Source organism: Limanda limanda, chromosome 9, assembly GCF_963576545.1.
Source record: "Limanda limanda chromosome 9, fLimLim1.1, whole genome shotgun sequence".
Taxonomy (NCBI): Eukaryota; Metazoa; Chordata; class Actinopteri; order Pleuronectiformes; family Pleuronectidae; genus Limanda; species Limanda limanda.
In genome coordinates, this window is record NC_083644.1 from 27,244,207 (window position 1) to 27,261,785 (window position 17,579).

General features: G+C 39.5%; 1 protein-coding gene across 4 annotated transcripts in view; it reads right to left on the reverse strand.

Moving 5' to 3' along the window:
* Positions 1-17,579, reverse strand: part of nlgn1 (neuroligin 1) — a 265,168-nt gene that overhangs the window by 163,581 nt on the left and 84,008 nt on the right. For 2 of the 4 annotated variants that reach the window (XM_061078106.1, XM_061078108.1), the window contains exons 2-3: positions 16,908-16,967; positions 9,686-9,838 (exon numbers count right to left, since the gene is read on the reverse strand). In XM_061078106.1, coding sequence (XP_060934089.1) covers positions 9,686-9,838; positions 16,908-16,967 — 213 coding nt within the window. The remainder of the gene's footprint in view (positions 1-9,685; positions 9,839-16,907; positions 16,968-17,579) is intronic. The other 2 variants (XM_061078107.1, XM_061078109.1) reach the window with 2 other exon arrangements.

Here is a 17,579-nt window from a genome sequence, read left to right on the forward strand (position 1 = left end):
ATTGTTGGCTCGACAAGGCAGAAGACAGATTTAAAACAAAGGAAATATAGGTGTCGAAAACAACAAACAAAAAAAATAAATAGAAGAAAGACACAAGGGAAAAAAATTATAAAGCTGGCTTTGTCTGAAAGCTCATACTGACTCTAACTTGTCATGAAATGTGGTAATTAAAGTGTTGCTTTTTTGAAAACATATTATGATTCTGTGTTGATAGCTACTTAAAAGGAGACTATGAGTTTTCAGACATTACACAGCCAATTAGCTTATTTATTAGAACACGATTATCGGTGGATTATTTGTGATAGCTGGTCCAGGTACGTTATGTCGTGCAAGTTAGTGCATGCAAGTCCATGTGAAACCACTGGCCCTCCCATGAGCGGACATGCCAATTTCTGCCGCTTTGACATATTTTAGAGACACAGATATTATAATCACACCTATGCTATGCTAATTATGCTAGCTAGCTGCTAGCTGCCATGCAGGCCCACTAAATGTGTGCTGTGTGCAGCCCTGAAATATGTTTTCAATAGGTTTACAGTCCAAAGTATCCAACATGCAGGCTGAGACACGGTTCCATATCCCCAGTCTGTCTGGCAGCTAGCTGAATATTTGTTTGGGTTTCTTGTTGATCATTTGCGATCCTGTACAAAGAGTAACTTTACTCAGTTGTGAGTCTGGTTGTGTGTTTAGCGGCAACTTAATCTGGGCTTTACAGAGAACACAAAGGGGGGTGGGGTGGTATGGTCAGCAAAACACTTGTTTTGGACCAAGATGCTGGTGGTATTGCGACACCTAGTGGCAATGATTATCGTTTATATAAACTTTAAGCACATCCTGAAGTTTAGTTAGTACATGTCATGTTAGTAGAATTAGTAATTATTAGTGCAAACTTTTTGTTCAGTTAGTATATTAGTTGTTAGTATTTAGGTAGTAAAGACGAAAATGAGTGTTATTCAAATAAAAGAAGAAGTAAGTTAAAACATTCATTTAGAGTCAAGGACAGAGAGCATGCACATGCAATTATACTGTGGCCACTGGTTTAATTCAACAACTCACAGCTTCACAGTCTTTTGTGTCTTGCAGAATAACTCTATCCCTTTTTTCCTTGTTTTGGTTTGTACAGTAATGCAAGACACAAGTCACCAGCAATGATGAGATGTCAGATTGACAATAATTTTTCAATGAACCTTTGCCAAGGGGCTGTACTCGGTCATACATACATCTTTAAGTCACTATGTATTATATTTAAAATGTTTGGCCTTAGATGTCACTGAGTTGTGCTCAGTGATTTCTGTTGTTTCTTACCACTGATTTGTACAGTATTTAGCATTTGAGTTTATCTTTGACCTTTGTAAATAGCAGCTTGACTAAATCCCAAGTATTCACAAATGACTATTAACAAATTGTTAGGTTCATGGGTAAGCTCTACAGGTTGCAGCTTTAAAGCATGGACCTTTTCTTTTTCCAGTTATTGCTGTGCCATTGTCTGAATGAAACCAGACCAAATTAGCTACGAGTATTATCCATGCATCGACTGATTTTTGGAATCATCTTTTGAAAGATTGTATATTGTGACCAGACGGTTGCTGCATTTGTGTATAACACACAATAAATCCCACATGCATATCATTGTCTGCCTAATGTTGGGTTGGTGGCAAGTGCTGAAAGTTGTGGCTACAGACGCCTGGCACAATTGAGCATGCCCAGATGGCCTCCTGTTGTCCTGGCCTTGGCCAGAAGAATCCAATTTCTGACGCATCCACAGAGCTGCTGTAAACCTTGCAACGTCAACCTCGGTGTTGCCAGATCGCCATAAGCATAGTGTTGCTTAGCTTTACAGCCCATTCTCTCTATAAATTATTATGAGCCAAATGAGCTGGACAAGAAAAAACTTAGCAACTGCAGACTAATGCGTCCCGATTTGAAGACAGTGCCAAGAGAAAGCAAAGTGGTGGACACATTCCTGGTGGTTTAATCACAAGATAACAATGCTGAGTGTCTATCACACTGCTATTCATAGTTTAGCCAGATTCTGGCAGCCATTAGTCATGTTTAAATGATATTACACGCCCAGAACATTGCAAGTTATCAGAGACTCAAATGTAGGAATCAAGGCAGCGTGGTAGGGGAGAATTTACACTGAAAAAGTGTCTGATGATAACATACGTGTGTTGGAATTTAATAAAAGCTCTAATCCATCCATTCAGTTTAGAACAATACATCTGTAATCAGATCATCATCTCAAATATGAACCATACTGACTAGAGCAGACCTCATTCTAATCAAAAGGCAAATTTGGGCCAATTTCACACTAAATCTGATAGAAAGTTATGGTCTCTTATCTTTTTCTGTTTAGCCTGAAATTTGATTACACTGCAGCCTCTTGCAATATAACATCTCATATGTGGTTACTGGTAAAAATACACTGGAATGTATTTGAACTTGTAGGACATTATCTCGCCATTTATCTTTCTTTCTCACTGACTGCCTATATACCTAGAGGCAATATAAAAGATACTTGAAGCGAATCTCAAATATCTTGAACTGTTTCTCCTCAGCAGTCATGGGATTTTGGCACGTGGCGTGAGGAAAGAGTAAGAAATATTGCAGCAAATATTACAACATTTCTCAATGCAGACTATCCACTGATCAAAGCTTCGTCTGCCCTAAAATAGCTGAGGATATGTTTGAGCCTCGCTTGGGTAGTTTACAAGGGAGAACATCTGAGCAGCATGGCAAAGGTCTGCTGATGATACATTTAAACAAACACACACACACACACACACCCACACACACACCTCTGTCAATACTTGCTGTGTTGGATATAAAAACAAACAGACAACAGAGCAATGCCTCAACACTAAAATCATGTTGGTACAGAGCTACATAGCTGTAGCCTAATATTTTTTAATATGTATACACATATATATGTCAATTTAATAGAAATCATTTTAATATTATTGAAATGACATCGATTGAGATAAATAAGTGACTTCAAGTGTGCACCAGTGCTATTGGTGAAGTTACGATCACGTCTTCCAATATCTTTCCTGAAGTGAATAAAAAGGTCAGAAGGGAATTTCCCTCTATCCTGTGGCTAACAGAGGATGTTAATTGTCTTAGTAACATTTAGCATTTCTTTGTGGTACCTACATGGGCAGAGACAGCTGTTTGTTTAAGGGTCCGATATTTCCCCCAACTTTCAGAATGAGCTGTGTCAAGGCTATGAAGCACGGAAGGATGTAGAGGGGAAGGGGACTGGGGAGGAAAGATGGCACAGAGGCACAGAAAGAGTAATGAACCCTAATCATTGGGGTATTTTTTTCAGGGAGCAAGAAATGAATAAGCATGAAAATAATAGTCCTCAACACTTAGCCAGCAGGAAATAAACTAACAGGAAAGAGAGAAGGAGCAATTAATGTGAAAGGAGAGAGGGAATGAAGATATATGTGGGAGGGTGGAGAGTTGGGACAATTGCTGCTAATATTTGGGAAGGATAAACATTAGGGATAATGCCTGTATTAGACTAAATGCTGTGTGTGTGTGTGTGTGTGTGTGTGTGTGTGTGTGTGTATGTGTGTGTGTGTGTGTGTGTGTGTGTGTGTGTGTGTGTGTGTGGTTATGTGCTGCATGCTGAACACTGATATGCACTGAGTTTTCACAGCACACTTTGCCCCAAGTGAGACTTGAGAGAGTTTCTACTCAAAGATGAACACAAGACAATGAGATGACACCCACCTCATTAAAGACTATCTGTGATTATACCAACATGCCAAATGACATATGAAAAGAAGTCTTCGTAACGTTGAACAAGTAGAAAACTTTAATCCCCAAAAAATGTATGACATAAACTATGTTTATTTAATGTGTGAATGGCCGCACTGCACGATTTTCTTCCTGCACACTGGAATCATCTTTCTGATGAGTTTCTGTACAACAGCAGGACCATGTGTACACTGCCAACAATCCTAGTCTGCCCTTGCTGTGCACTTCAATGCCGTGGCTGTAGGAGGTAACATACAGTAAAGGGAAAATAACATGATGGCAACCAAACTGGTTGACATTTGGACCCACTTTATAAATAATGCCACAGAGAGGAAGAGTGAGTGTGCACTGTTGCTGGGAGAGAAGCCCTGCAGCTACAAGATCACCTGGGAAGTAAAGCACAAACCTGAAAAGACACCTGGAGGCCCCACACAAACACTGAGGTAACACAACATAAAGCCAACTCATATCTATAAGCCTCTCACAACACAGGACACAAATTGCTCGAAGGTGACTCAATGGAAATCAGTAGCACACACAGTCTATCACATTGGCCAAACGTTTGCTTTAGTTTATTTTGGTATATTAAACATACTCTCTATTTTAAAGCACATATAACTTAATTGCATTTTACATTTGAGGTGTATTATAACAGGTTTGTGATAGCTAAGTGTAGAAGCCTATATCTGCCTCATCTGCTGATAATAAATTGTACGGGATAGGAAAGGAGAATGTTTTAGACTTACATAAAGTCTCTCATGGCTTTATGTGCATTTCAAATATTTATTCACAAATGTGATTTAATTATGGTATAAAACCTATTATAGACATAGTTTAGTACAAATAGTACAGTATAAAATAATCATTAATCACTGACATACTATAATATTAATCGTTTTTTATCAGCTCAATCAGTTTTTTTTCTTCTTTTTCAGTGAAATGGATCCATCTGGTACACTTCCTCTGCCAGATTTCCAGTCTTTTTCCTGCACGGTATTTTCTCGAGCAGGGGTGTTTTAGAAAGGATCATGGTGCTGAACACTAGGCAGAGCTAGAGAAGCAGTGTCGTGCAGAGAAATGGATATTTTACTGGCCAGGTATATCTTAAAACAATCAGAGGCTTGATGAATTGGCTGAATGGCTGATGTATTGGTGGAATGGAAGGGTTATTTGGAGAAGGTTTGAGTCAGGGAAATGCACCTCATCAATCAGCATGATTAAAGGTTTTGGCTGGGCCGAAACAAACTCAACACTGTTAGGGCCTTAAAGGCACAGTCCACTGTTTGGAAGGACAACAAACATGCCCTGGAGAGGTATTGCATTCATGCATTGGCCGTTTCATTCAATGTTTATGTCCTTGTTCTTGTAAGAACGTGACTATGTGGCTTTTCAGAGCTATAAATCTATCCTTATTTAGATTTAATAGATATGAAACTATTGGAATCTCGGTTGCAGATCCTCCACAACTGTCACTATTAATCACTATTATGTTGTATTCACGGTGGACAAAGTTGAGGATAGAAAAGGGCTTAGGGCAAAACTTTTCCATGAGAATATACTGATACTGAGCTTCTTCTCAAACCGCTTCATGTAGCGCTTGTCTGGAGATCTGATTTCTACATCTGGGCAATAGAGTGCTTAGTTTCATACATAGTTTAAATGATAAGTAAAACAAAACCAACCCTGCAGCAGATTGTCCCATTATAATCCAAGGAGCAGTGAGATGACAAAGACAATAAATACTTGCTACCCTTAATAATGACATTTTGACAGTGTTATACCATGTGTTCCATTAACACCCCATCTGCACACTGGGGGAGGACTCTTTACCCATTAAACACACACACACACACACGCACACACACATTCAAACACACCAATAGACAGACACTGACAGTAGCATAGTATATACGTGCCCCATGGCCAAATCCATTGTAGCCAAGGCCCTTAAACGATAAATACAGCTTCGTGTCAGCAACTCTGCATATTTAAAGCCACTAATGGCTTCCTGCAAAGCACTCGCTCTTACACACACACACTAAGCCAAGGAGAAAAATGTCTGGCACCGTAGTAGGGAGTTCCGTCAGCAGTGCAGCATCTCCTAGCGAACAGGTGCTGCAATGGCTGGCTGGGTAAGGTCAACCACACACTTTAACCAGTGGAGGCTAACCAGCTGGCCGGAGAACATAATTATGAGCCTGGGAGACAGTAGGAAGTTATTTATGAGGAAGGATCTTAATAGACTCCACACTGCTCTCTGGTCTCTGATCTTAAATCGTTTGGTTTCCTTGTGAACAGGACTCACTTAAATACATTCATTTATTCTGTTAAAGTATGTGCATGGTCTTAAAGTCTCCCTCTGGTGAAAATCTACTATTTGAACATGTTAAAATGTTCCCCTTGTGCCTTTTCTATAATAAGATATATATGTGAAATAAGCATTCAGCTCAACGATTGAGCAGCTCCACCTTAACACTGCAGTGAACAAATGCCAGTTTGAAAAAAAGAAGAAAAAAAAAAACCAAACAGAATCAAACATTCTTGGTTTGTGATGTCACTTATTTATGAAACCAATAAAGCTGTGGTTGGGGATCAGGAGCTGTATGACACGTATACATAATCTTTTACGGAGTCGAGATTGGGAGAAGGAGTGGGGTCATATTAGCATATTCATAGATCCCAGTCCCAATATGAGGAAGGAATCAGTGGAGTTAAGCCACTTTAAGGCCAGGAGAGGAAGTCTTGACAAAACTTCTGCTGGGAGAGTAATAAGCTACTGGAGTGGGACTTTAAATATACCATAAATCTAAATGGGGTTTCCTCATGTGGGCCAATCAGACAGGGTACAGCGAGCTACTTTAAGGTTGACTAGAAAATGTTGTATGTGGTCAGCTTCAGGTGATCCCCTATGACACCCACTTGGAATTCACAGCACACACAGAGACCACTCCACTCTACTTTCCTCCAGTCAAAGCCTACATTTTTAAGAAGCTAACTGAGTACATGGACCTTGAGGAAAGGCGCTGCTGGGTTTTGAAATGCCACATTTCCAAGCATGAATTTAATATTTGAAACAACACTAAAATGGGTAGAGTATTGGTTCCATCCTTTTTTGTTTCTAGAGCGTCCACGCTCAGCAGGGTGAAAAGGGTCATGGTTAATAATATGTTTTGCACAATATTTTCCTTAGTACAGAAATAAGTAGTTTAATCCTGACTTGGATATACTCTGAGTCAATGGGCAAGGTCTCAAAATAAGTGCTGAGACTATGACATCAATAAAATGAAACTTTTTTTTACTTTATTCAACACTAGATTTATTGGTTTAGATTAGAGCTACTAGCTGAACTCCTTTATAAAGTTACTAAAGCCTGGTTAACTGACTGGAAAGCCCAGCGGTTATGGGTCCTGAACCTACCGTTGCTAAGCATATGCTCCTTTGCTGTCACTCACTCACACACACACACATACACACAATCTCATGTTTAGTGAGGTAAAGCTGTATGCATGTGTCCATTGCCGAGGGGGTAAACAAACACATAGAGTCTAATCTGAGAGCAAACAGCGGCGCCTCATGTTAACCAGCAGGGATACAGTTTCCCTCAACACTATGAGGCCAGCAGCAGTTAAGAACTCGTACATCAGAGAGAGAGAGTGTGTATGAAAGAGAGAGAAAGAGATAGAGAGAGAACTTAAGATGTTGCCATGTTTAAAATAACAGGTATAAGATGTGATTTTTATATTGCCTTGTTTGATTTATATTTTACTGGCCCTGTCTTTTTGGCATTTAATGGTGCAATGTTTCAATAGCATTTCATCCTGCTTTCAAGTCTGTATTACTTTGGCCTGGTTATAGGCAACCAACATTTATTTTCATTATCAGTTATGAAAAAAAAGTCACAAAATAGGAACTGACACCAGCTGACAGAAGCAAATGTTTTGGTTGATTTATGACAAAGTGATTCATTTTCAAATTGTAATTGATTAGTTTTCTGTCAATTATCAGACCCTCCTGTCCGTGGCACTTTGTACAGCTATCAGCTTCCTCATGTGAATCTCTGCAATGAGCGTATGCACATTTGGAACTGTGGATTTGAATCAGTGCCCGTAAGTGTGAATATATGTGTATGTATCAGTGATTTTTGTCCTGGGATATCCTCCAGCTCTCTCATGACCCTGAAAGAAAATAAGTGGGTATTGAAAAGGAATGAGTGATTAGTAAATACAGATGATGGAGTACTTTCTTTAATATCCACTTTTGTGGTTTTGGCAGGGCTCGAAGGTTGCTGAGGAGGGGTGGAGGTGGGGGGGTTCATCCAGTCACTGACATTTATATTTCCAAGAGATGTGATCGATCGCTCGCTATGCTTCCACAGCTGGCCAGCTTCTGCCACGTTTAGGTTGCACGTCTGAGTCTTTCATCAGATCATATACAAATGAAGCCGATCCGGATAGTTTCAGTATTTACAATGCAAACAAGTACGTCATTTAAAAGAGATCAGTGCTTGGATAACGGATGATGTGCAGACCACCTGCCGAAGACATAAACATTGTGATTTACATACGTTTTCTGATATCAGCATCTCAAAGAATCACCCTCAGGCATTGATGCCCATTCTGCATATGCACAGACAAATGTTATTGTAATTGTTGAGTGAAAGACGGATATTACCCTATATCTATATTCTGGTATAGTTTAATAAGAAGGAGAGGGAAAAACCCCAGCAACCAAAGCAACACGCATACCAAATCGGTTCCTTTCATTCAAATCAAATGACAGCATAATCTCATTTAGGAATGAAGCAGCGAACCTTTGTTTCCATCATGTGTCACAATATATATGCCTGCCTTCTGGGTAAGGCAGTGACATTCATTGACAGGAGAAACAGAATTAGGAATTAGACAAATAAGAAGACATAAGATAGAGGAAGAAGACAACAGATTGGAATGAAAATAAAAAGAGGTGGGAGGATATCAGAGATGAACTTGCCATGATGGATTAAAGGCTGTTAAATATAATAAAGCAGACAGGAAGGGTAGATGCATAAAATAACAGTAACTCGGCCTCAACATAGGACCAGCAAATATTGAGATTTAAATCTGTCTCAACAAAGTTCTGTGTTTCAGCAAAATAAAAGCTCCCAAAACCTTAATAAAAAAAATAAAATAAATATATATATATATATATATATATATATATATATATATTTACTAACCAAAGCTTTAAACAGCATCTGCTCACATCATCATCAACAGCTTTATATCATAATCAGCCCAGCAGGTGATGCAAGTTATAAGAAAAGATGACACAATTAAGATTAAGAGTCTGTTTAAGCTTCCTAATATTACTCCAACAAAATGGAATGGAACAAATCACAACCCAAAAGCCCCACAGAGATTCAAATCTTCATTTGCATACAAATGATTGAGCTTTAATCAGAAAGCAGTGAGAGCAGATTTCAGCTGCAGATTCCAGTTGAAAACAGTTACTAACAAGAGTAAAGAGCAGAAAAGCCAAGTGAGCAGCTCAGACTTTTAACAACCAGCCGATTGGTTTCCAACAGTGTGGACCAGTGGTTCAAACTAGAGGAGAAACAATCAGTCCTTAAAAAGATACATTCTAAGCACACATGCCTAACTAAGCTCCCAAGAACATCACTATGCTTTTCACACATGGAATCACCATAATGGACAGAAGGGACGAAGGGAGGCAGAGAAAAAGAAAGAGAAACACAAAAATGAAAGCGCAGTTGAGGAAGAGTTAGCACACTAACTCTGGAAATCAACCAACAGCGACACCAAAAGAGATCGATACAAAGATGGCAGCTAATGGAATCACCCAGAAAGGAAGGAGTAAAGATAGAAGAAGTTATAAGAGGACAACAATGGTTGTGCGTCACACTTCACAGCATGATCCTTACCTAGGACGCCCAGCCGGTAGTTTACGGTTATGACGATTACGTTGCCATAGCTGGCCAGGATGCTGCCGTCAAACATATTTCCAGTGCCTTCCATGTAGGAGCCCCCGTGGATGAAAACCATCACCGGCTTAGGGCTTCCACTCTCCCTAATGTCTGAAGAAGGGGAAAGGAAGAGGAGGAAGAGGAGGAGGTGGAGAAGGCAAAAGGACTGATTAGGTGGCAGATTGAAGGGGACAGCAAGAAATGCAATTTCAATACTTTAGGGGGCTTTGGCCACCTCTTTATATATATAAATATATATATATATATTTATATATTATATTTGCTTTCTGAGTAATCTTGGCAAACTGGCTTTTTAATGTAGCGGTCTTGTTAGTTTGAGGCGTCAACCCATTCATTTTTCAACATGAAGGCCATGACATGTCAGAAAATGTTTTCTTTATTTATTAACCCATTTTAAATTCAATATAGGTTTTAATGAAACAGGATATTTAATGTGGCGAGTTTTAATTTCCCTCCGTGCGATGGACTGTCAACATGCAAGAGTGGCAATCTAAACTGTCAATGCCATGTTGAGGTAATACTTGTGCAATTAATCTGGAAGAAAATCAAATTCCAATATAAATATTCCATATTAACTTTGACAATTTTATTAATAAAGCAGCGTGTTATTCAAAATATAATTTGAATTCAGGTCATGGTTGTTTAGCTGTAGATAATTATAAAATATATAGATTTTGTGAATAAAACCAATTTTGGCACCAGGTGAACCTAACTGAAAACTGAAATTGACACTTGTCTTGCTAAAGAATTTAAAGAGATTTGATAATGTGAAGGAATCCAGCTATAAAATTACACTTCCGTCAAACCCACAACTGCGCAATAATTACAGACACAAGCTATATAGAATATGGTAGATGAGTTGCCATATTGACATTATATATTTCTATTAACAAAGGGATTTGCTTTATTCCAATTTGGCTGCATTTTGGGTTCAGCTGAATGTTTAACTTGCTTTTAGCACCAGAATCATCTGTATGAAACTGTGTCACATCCGGCTGATTAGAGCAGAAGAAAGACGAGCCATATTGTAAAGCATTGGCCCTTGACGTAGTTCTAATATGGGTTGGGTTGTGAGCTAAAAGGATGAGAAGACTTGGGGAGATCTAACAACATGCTGCAACCCGCGTTCAAAACAAGGTTTCACTTTCATCTTCTGTATCCCAGAGATGGAGCGTTTTATCTTGCTTCCTAACTATCTCCATCAGTACGTGTTGCGGCACACATCATTTATCCCACTGATGTTTTGCCACTCAGGGACTCGGGTCCAGCGAGACCACAGTGCGTCTATGGGGAATAAAATATTTACCATGTACGAAAGTAGAAACGTGCTACCTCCGAGACGTGAGAATACATATTAAAAAGAAAATAAATAAATTGTGACAGGAGTAAGAGAGGCATAAAAAGAGTAAAAGTTTCCCTACACTGTATTGTTGTAGTTGTCCAAATCAGACTCATCAGGTGTGGACATAATGATAGAAACAGCTCAGAAATAAAACTGAAGTGAAGGTGGCTTTTGCAATTGTGTAGAAGTTCCCTCCCTAATGTGCATCAATGTGATTTCAAAGTATTTTCATTCAGTTATTATATTATATATTTAATCTAACCTCCCTTTGTGTATGACTTCAGAAAATAGAGAAGACATCTCTGAGAAAACAGGACATTGTGCACTGAACATGACAAGTGTGTGTTGGAGCACGTAGGAATTGTTTTCTTCTCAACAGTGAGTTTAAAATAGACAAAGCCTGAGAAAAAACTCAATTAATAAAAAGAAGTGAGGTAAAAATAAAACAAAATTAAAGGAAAATTAAAATGCATCACATCCAGTTGATGTGTTTTAACCTTGTGTGTATGTGAGCGTCCTTTGCTCCGTTTCTCTCTCATTACATCACTTGTATCCCTCTCTGTCCTGTGTAGTGTTCTCACAGTTGCTCTGCTCCCTGTGTTGCAGCAGCAGCCACAGTGTAGCAGCACATCGTAAGTCACCTCTGGAAGGCTTCCAGAGACTCCTGACAAAAAAGGTCATGGGAGTATGGCAAGAGCGCGTGCTCGTGCTTGTGAGGAAGGACACAAGGAGCAAACGATTTCAAAGAACAATAAGGGTAATGGTGATGATCATTTTATTTGTGATGATGTGATGATAATAATAATGGTATGACAGTGGTGATGGAATCCATGAAAGTGGTTGCTGTGATGATGAAGATGAGGATGATGACATCCATGTTAATGATGGAAACAACCACCTTTTTGATGTTGATGACGTGACAAATATGAGAGGCATGATAATTATGACAATAAAGTTGATACTGGTGAAAACATTGTTTATGAAGATTATTTTGATTTCAACTAGGACGTCAGCCATGACAATTTGATGACAGTGGTGATGATTTTGCTTGTGGCAAACATGATGGTCTTGTTGACGTTGTATTTTGGTCAGGATGGTGATAACAATGATGAAGACAATGACTATGATGATAATGATGGTGGAACAAGTGACAAAGACGTTGGTAGCTACCGTGATGATGACAACTGTGACATTAATAACAGTGTTAATGCTACAGATGATGTTTCCCGAAGTGCCATGGTGGTGAAAATAATCTTTCATAATGGCTATAACCAAAATGAGAATAATGACGGTGCCTCCATGATGATGATGACGATGATAACATATGGCACTGGCAATAATGTCGATGAAAATGTTCATGATGTGCTCATGAAGATGATGTTGATATTTGCAACAGTCATGACAGGGATCAAGATAATGATGATGCTGATAAGAACTTATAGTTTGCTAATGATGTAGATAATGTTCACGATCATGCTCCTGGCAGCCACAATGGTAATGATCACGTCAGCCATTAAAGCCATAAACAACCATAAAACTGCAGATGCTGATGACCAAGGCATTGAGGACCAATGAGGGTTGTGAAGTGGATGCTAATGAGGATGAGAGCCAGAAAAGTAAAGATGATTGGTAGATCATGAAGGGATCAAGTGAGTTGAATGCTATTTAAAAAAGAACCATGGTAATGATTATGATGATAAATCATGGTGATATTCAGGGTGGGGAGGAGGAGGGATTGTATGATTGAGAATAAGGTTAACTGCTTATAAAATCGCTCCTGGGATCTAATCAAGTCTTCATATAAAAATAGTGAACCTTCCTTAAAAGCCAACACAATATGGATGATTTTTCATGTAGGTTGTGTGTGAAATTACACTGACCATGTACTTGTCTTTGTGATCTAAAGTATCACATGAATATATCTGATGCATTTGTTGCCCAGCTGCTCATTTGCCTTATTGTTCAGGGCTAGAGGTCAGTGATAATGAAGTGAGGTTACGATAAAATTGTTTTGGCGATGTTTGAGCACTTGATGGAATTACCTGAATTCACCTTGATTTACTGCCTGAAACTAGCCGTCGGTGTATACACGGAACACACTGTACCTTGAGGTTTTTAAGTTTCTGCAATCCAAGTCTTGCTCTCGGTGCGGTTTCCTGGCATCCTTCGCTGGCTGCCACTGCAAGACTCAGAGCCAGAAAAATCCTCTAAAGCCCAGTCCCTGCCTCCATTCAGCTAACTTATCAATTAATCCTCATTCAGCTGATTGCAGACTTCATCTCCTCCCATCACACTCTTATGTGCAGTGCAGTGAGGCAATAGTGTATTTAAGGTGATTTCAAGAATATTGAGCATTTACCTGATTATTTGTAATGCCAATATGCCCTTTTGTTCTTGTGTTTAAAGTGATTACAGTTTTCAGTAAAGGTGTTTGGAAAGAGTTTTTTGTTTGATCATAAGCAGCGATGAAAGCCTGATGAAAGCTTGCTTTGAGCATTGCTAAAATGAGATGCAATCTCGTAGTGATTCGACCATTCAATCTGCCTGGGGATAAGTGTGGATGAGAGGATAGGTGCCGTGCCAGCCTGGAGTGGATCGCTGCTTCCTCCAGGATGAGGTTGTGATCAAAGAAATTCAGGTGCTTTAAATTTCTCTGGGCAAACCCTGAGAGAGGCCCCCGGGCTGTTGCAACAGATTTGGTATCCGTTCCCTCTGCCGGTGTCGAGGACTTATCAAAACCTGCAGTAGACACAAGGAGCAGAGGTGTGTGTGTGTGTGTTTTTCCTTTATTTCTAAATCCTGGCTCCAGCCTTTTGCTAAAGGGAGCACACAACGGGTATAATCAGTTCAACTGAACAGATGTAAGTCTGCACATATCCGATGGGATGTGTACAATGAGACGAACACCAAGTTTTGGTGTTGGTGCATTTGTATCGTTCGAATGTTGTGAAGGTTTTCCTGACAATTGATTTCTTGCCACTCTCGCACATTTCCAATCCATTTCATCTATGGCACAAGATGCAGAACTCATTATTGTGAGATTGCAAAATGCCTCAGGTTTTAAGGTCAGCATAGAAGGTTGAGTCTACAGAGAGTTTGAGTTTAACATATGAGATCATGCCATCTGAAGCATTAGGCCACTAACAAAATAATGCTGAAGTAATAACTTTCTTTAATCAAGTATGAATTGCTGTCATTTCATCTATTAAATGTTTTAACTTCCCCTGTATGCGATAGTTGATCATGCAAATATCAAAGTTGCAGCTAAAATGTCATCAGCAGGGGCCTCTGGGAGAGCCTGATGGAACAAGGTAAAACATTCCCCAATTGATCTTTTACAAGCCTTTCCTCAGCTCCAGGATTGTCCTCACACTGTCAGCAAAACCTCTGTCCTTGTGCCTTCAAAGTAATATACATAGCGTATAGGAAGATTAATATCTCACAGGTATTGCTGTATACTTTATGCAGGGTACCAGGGGCCCCATGAGAGCCTTGTAGATACCACAATTCACGACATCGTCTTTTCTGTATACACACACTTAACCATTCCAGCGATATTTTATTGAAAAAAAAAAATTGAAAATCAAGTAAATCCCCAGCTCTCGGGGACTTTCCTGTTTACATCTCTATTCCCAGTCGAAACGGATTACAAACACTAGCTTTACTGGATATAAAGAGATTTTAAAATCCAAGATTTGCTGGGCAGCAGTGGTGAGGAGGTATGGGGATGTCCTTGTGTCTACAAGGCGATACGAGGTTGAGGGGTACGAGTGTCGAGAACCGTAAGGAGGGTGGGGGGGGGGGGACCTGAGTTGATCAGAGACAGCCCAGATAGTGTGACTGAGTCCAGAGCACATTTCCCTCTATATTAAACTGGATTAGTCGTCTGCCCTGCATTCTTTATCGAGATAATACTTAAAGCTTTGTGGGATTTCATTGAATAGATCTGTGTGAGTGTGAACTGTGCGATTCTCTCTAATCTCATTGGTGTGTGTGTGTGTGTGTGTGTGTGTGTGTGTGTGTGTGTGTGTGTGTGTGTGTGTGTGTGTGTGTGTGTGTGTGTGTGTGAACGCTCCCAGAAAAACAGCATGACGGCGCACATCAAAGGGATCTGGATGGTTGTGAGTCTTATTTGGATGTAATTGCTGTTTATTTTGTCACATTATGCAGTAGAGGTGCCTTATTAAGACTTCCTGCCTGTCGTTAAAGTTGCACTTTAGCAGCCTTAAGGGAATGCGGCTCTATCCCAGGGTTTCATCAACGACAATATGTATTTTTTTCAAATATGAGTTTTCAAAGAGCCGCTTGTTTATGGCAACTAAGGAAAGGTCCGTCCTTTTCTATTATTGAGATAAATGGATTTTTGGCACGCTGTCGTCGCTTTCAAACAGCCCCTAATTTAAATATCAAGAGAAGCTTTTGCGGCGTTTCAGTCCTTTGGTGTTTGTCTGTTGTCACTGGATCCCTTTAGTATTCATTTTTGACATTATGTTTCCAATACTCATCAAGGATTAAATACCTTAAATGCAAAAAGAGTATGTGAAGATTGTTTATGAAGTTTAATTGCACCTGACCTCAGTTTCTAGTATTGAAATCCATGTGTGCAGGAGTGATAACGCAATCTTTCCGTGTGTTTCATTGCAAAAATGTAGTTTGACTGAATCAGGCTACGGGTGTATGATGCAACCATCATGTCTTGCATATGGTATGTGCTTTACTGTATATGTGTGCTGCACTGTACCAATACTCTGAGGCAGCTTAGGCATCTGTACTATAGGGTGCACTCAATTTCTTATGTCTGTCCTATGTCTGCTTAAATACAGCTCGACTACGGAGATGATTTCTGCCTCTGGGGGAGCTCTGGTGCTCAGAGATGCTAGTGGAAATTTAATTGCAATCTGCTGTGTATGCAGTCCTTAAAATGTGTTAAATCATGGCATTGAGGACCATCGCAATTACCATATAATAGAAAATGCATTAGATGCATAAAAATGGAGAGTCCAGATGATCACTTGGAGCCATAATGACAGTGATGTCACTTGAATTAAGCTCCACCAAATTGTTGACTAAGTTATTTTTGCCAAATCTGTGCAATTTACTAGCCATTCCCCATTTTATGTAGCTATGAAATAACGACTTTGGCAGTTTGAAGACTTCAGTTGAGAGTCCAACAGTCAATGACCAGAAAGTAAGCTTCACATTTTGCTGGGTAGAAATGTTTCTGTGGCAAGAGAGTTAACAGCCCACAAGTCTCTGTGGTAACCATGGTTGACACAGATGCTTACTCTCAGGTTGTCCAACATTTTGTTCCCGTTGTTTTTTGCTAAGATCGTTTGGTTTGACGCCCCAAACATGAACAGGCCTAAGTGTTAGTCGGTGTAAGCCAGTTAGCCAGTGGTTTTTCTTTTTGTACATGATCTGATTTTATAAACGAGACGGATTGAAAGAAAAACATGCAAAAAATGTGTTCAGAGCTGGCTGAGGGGTTAATAGTTACTTGATCTGCTGGTGGGATGCAACATAGAAAAGGAAAGAAAAGGAAACAGCAAATCCAAGCAGAGAATCTACAGTATATTACGGTATTAATATCAAAGAATGTGGGAGACATGTAAACTTTAGACATCAAGCTGAAAAGGACAAAACACATCCAGCCAAAAAAGAGACTTTACGAGTAAAGAGCAAAAAGAAAATGCCCATCACTTTCAAAAAAGGACAAGAAATGTAAGAAAATCAAAGAAGATAAAAAAATTGGAGGAGAAAGGGTAAGTTTGGTTTCCCTTGTCATGCAAATCAGTTTGGCATCAGGGGAAAAAATACCTTCGTCGTCCGTGCGGTCACTATCACCTAAATCATCAGTGTGTTTCTTTGTAAGGGGACCTATGGGACCAAGAAGGAGAAGATTGAGGAAAACATGGTGATCAAGAACACACACAGCCTTCAAAAGATGCTCTCAAAAGATAAGAAAGTATGTCAATAATCAATGTCTCTATTGCCCCTTCTTCTCTTTGGAAAAATGTTCAAACTGACAAGAAGACTGGGCAAACATTACCACAACGTCCATATGTTTACAGTAGAAATTTACTGTATATGAGTTCAGTTTAGCAGCAAGAAAAGACAAAAAATGATGAAAAAAAATGTTAGTGCTCTGTTAAAAATGAAGTCTTAACCGAGGATAAACCTCTTAGGATCAAAACACATAAACCTCTTGGAAATATTGCACAGTAGCATCAATTACACATATCAGAGACATTATGTCAAAAACTGTAAATGATCATTGAGGCAGAGAAAAAGGAGGACGCTCTTAAAGAAGCAGCAGTTTTAAGAGCAGACCACTCAACAGAAGCATGTGACAATTTCCCCCTGTTGTACTTTCAGTGTGTGTTGGCTGTATGTGAGAGCCTTGACACACACACACACACATGCATGCACGCACACACAAACACAAACACGCACATCCAGTGCCATGCATTGAGTTGATTGCAGGGACAC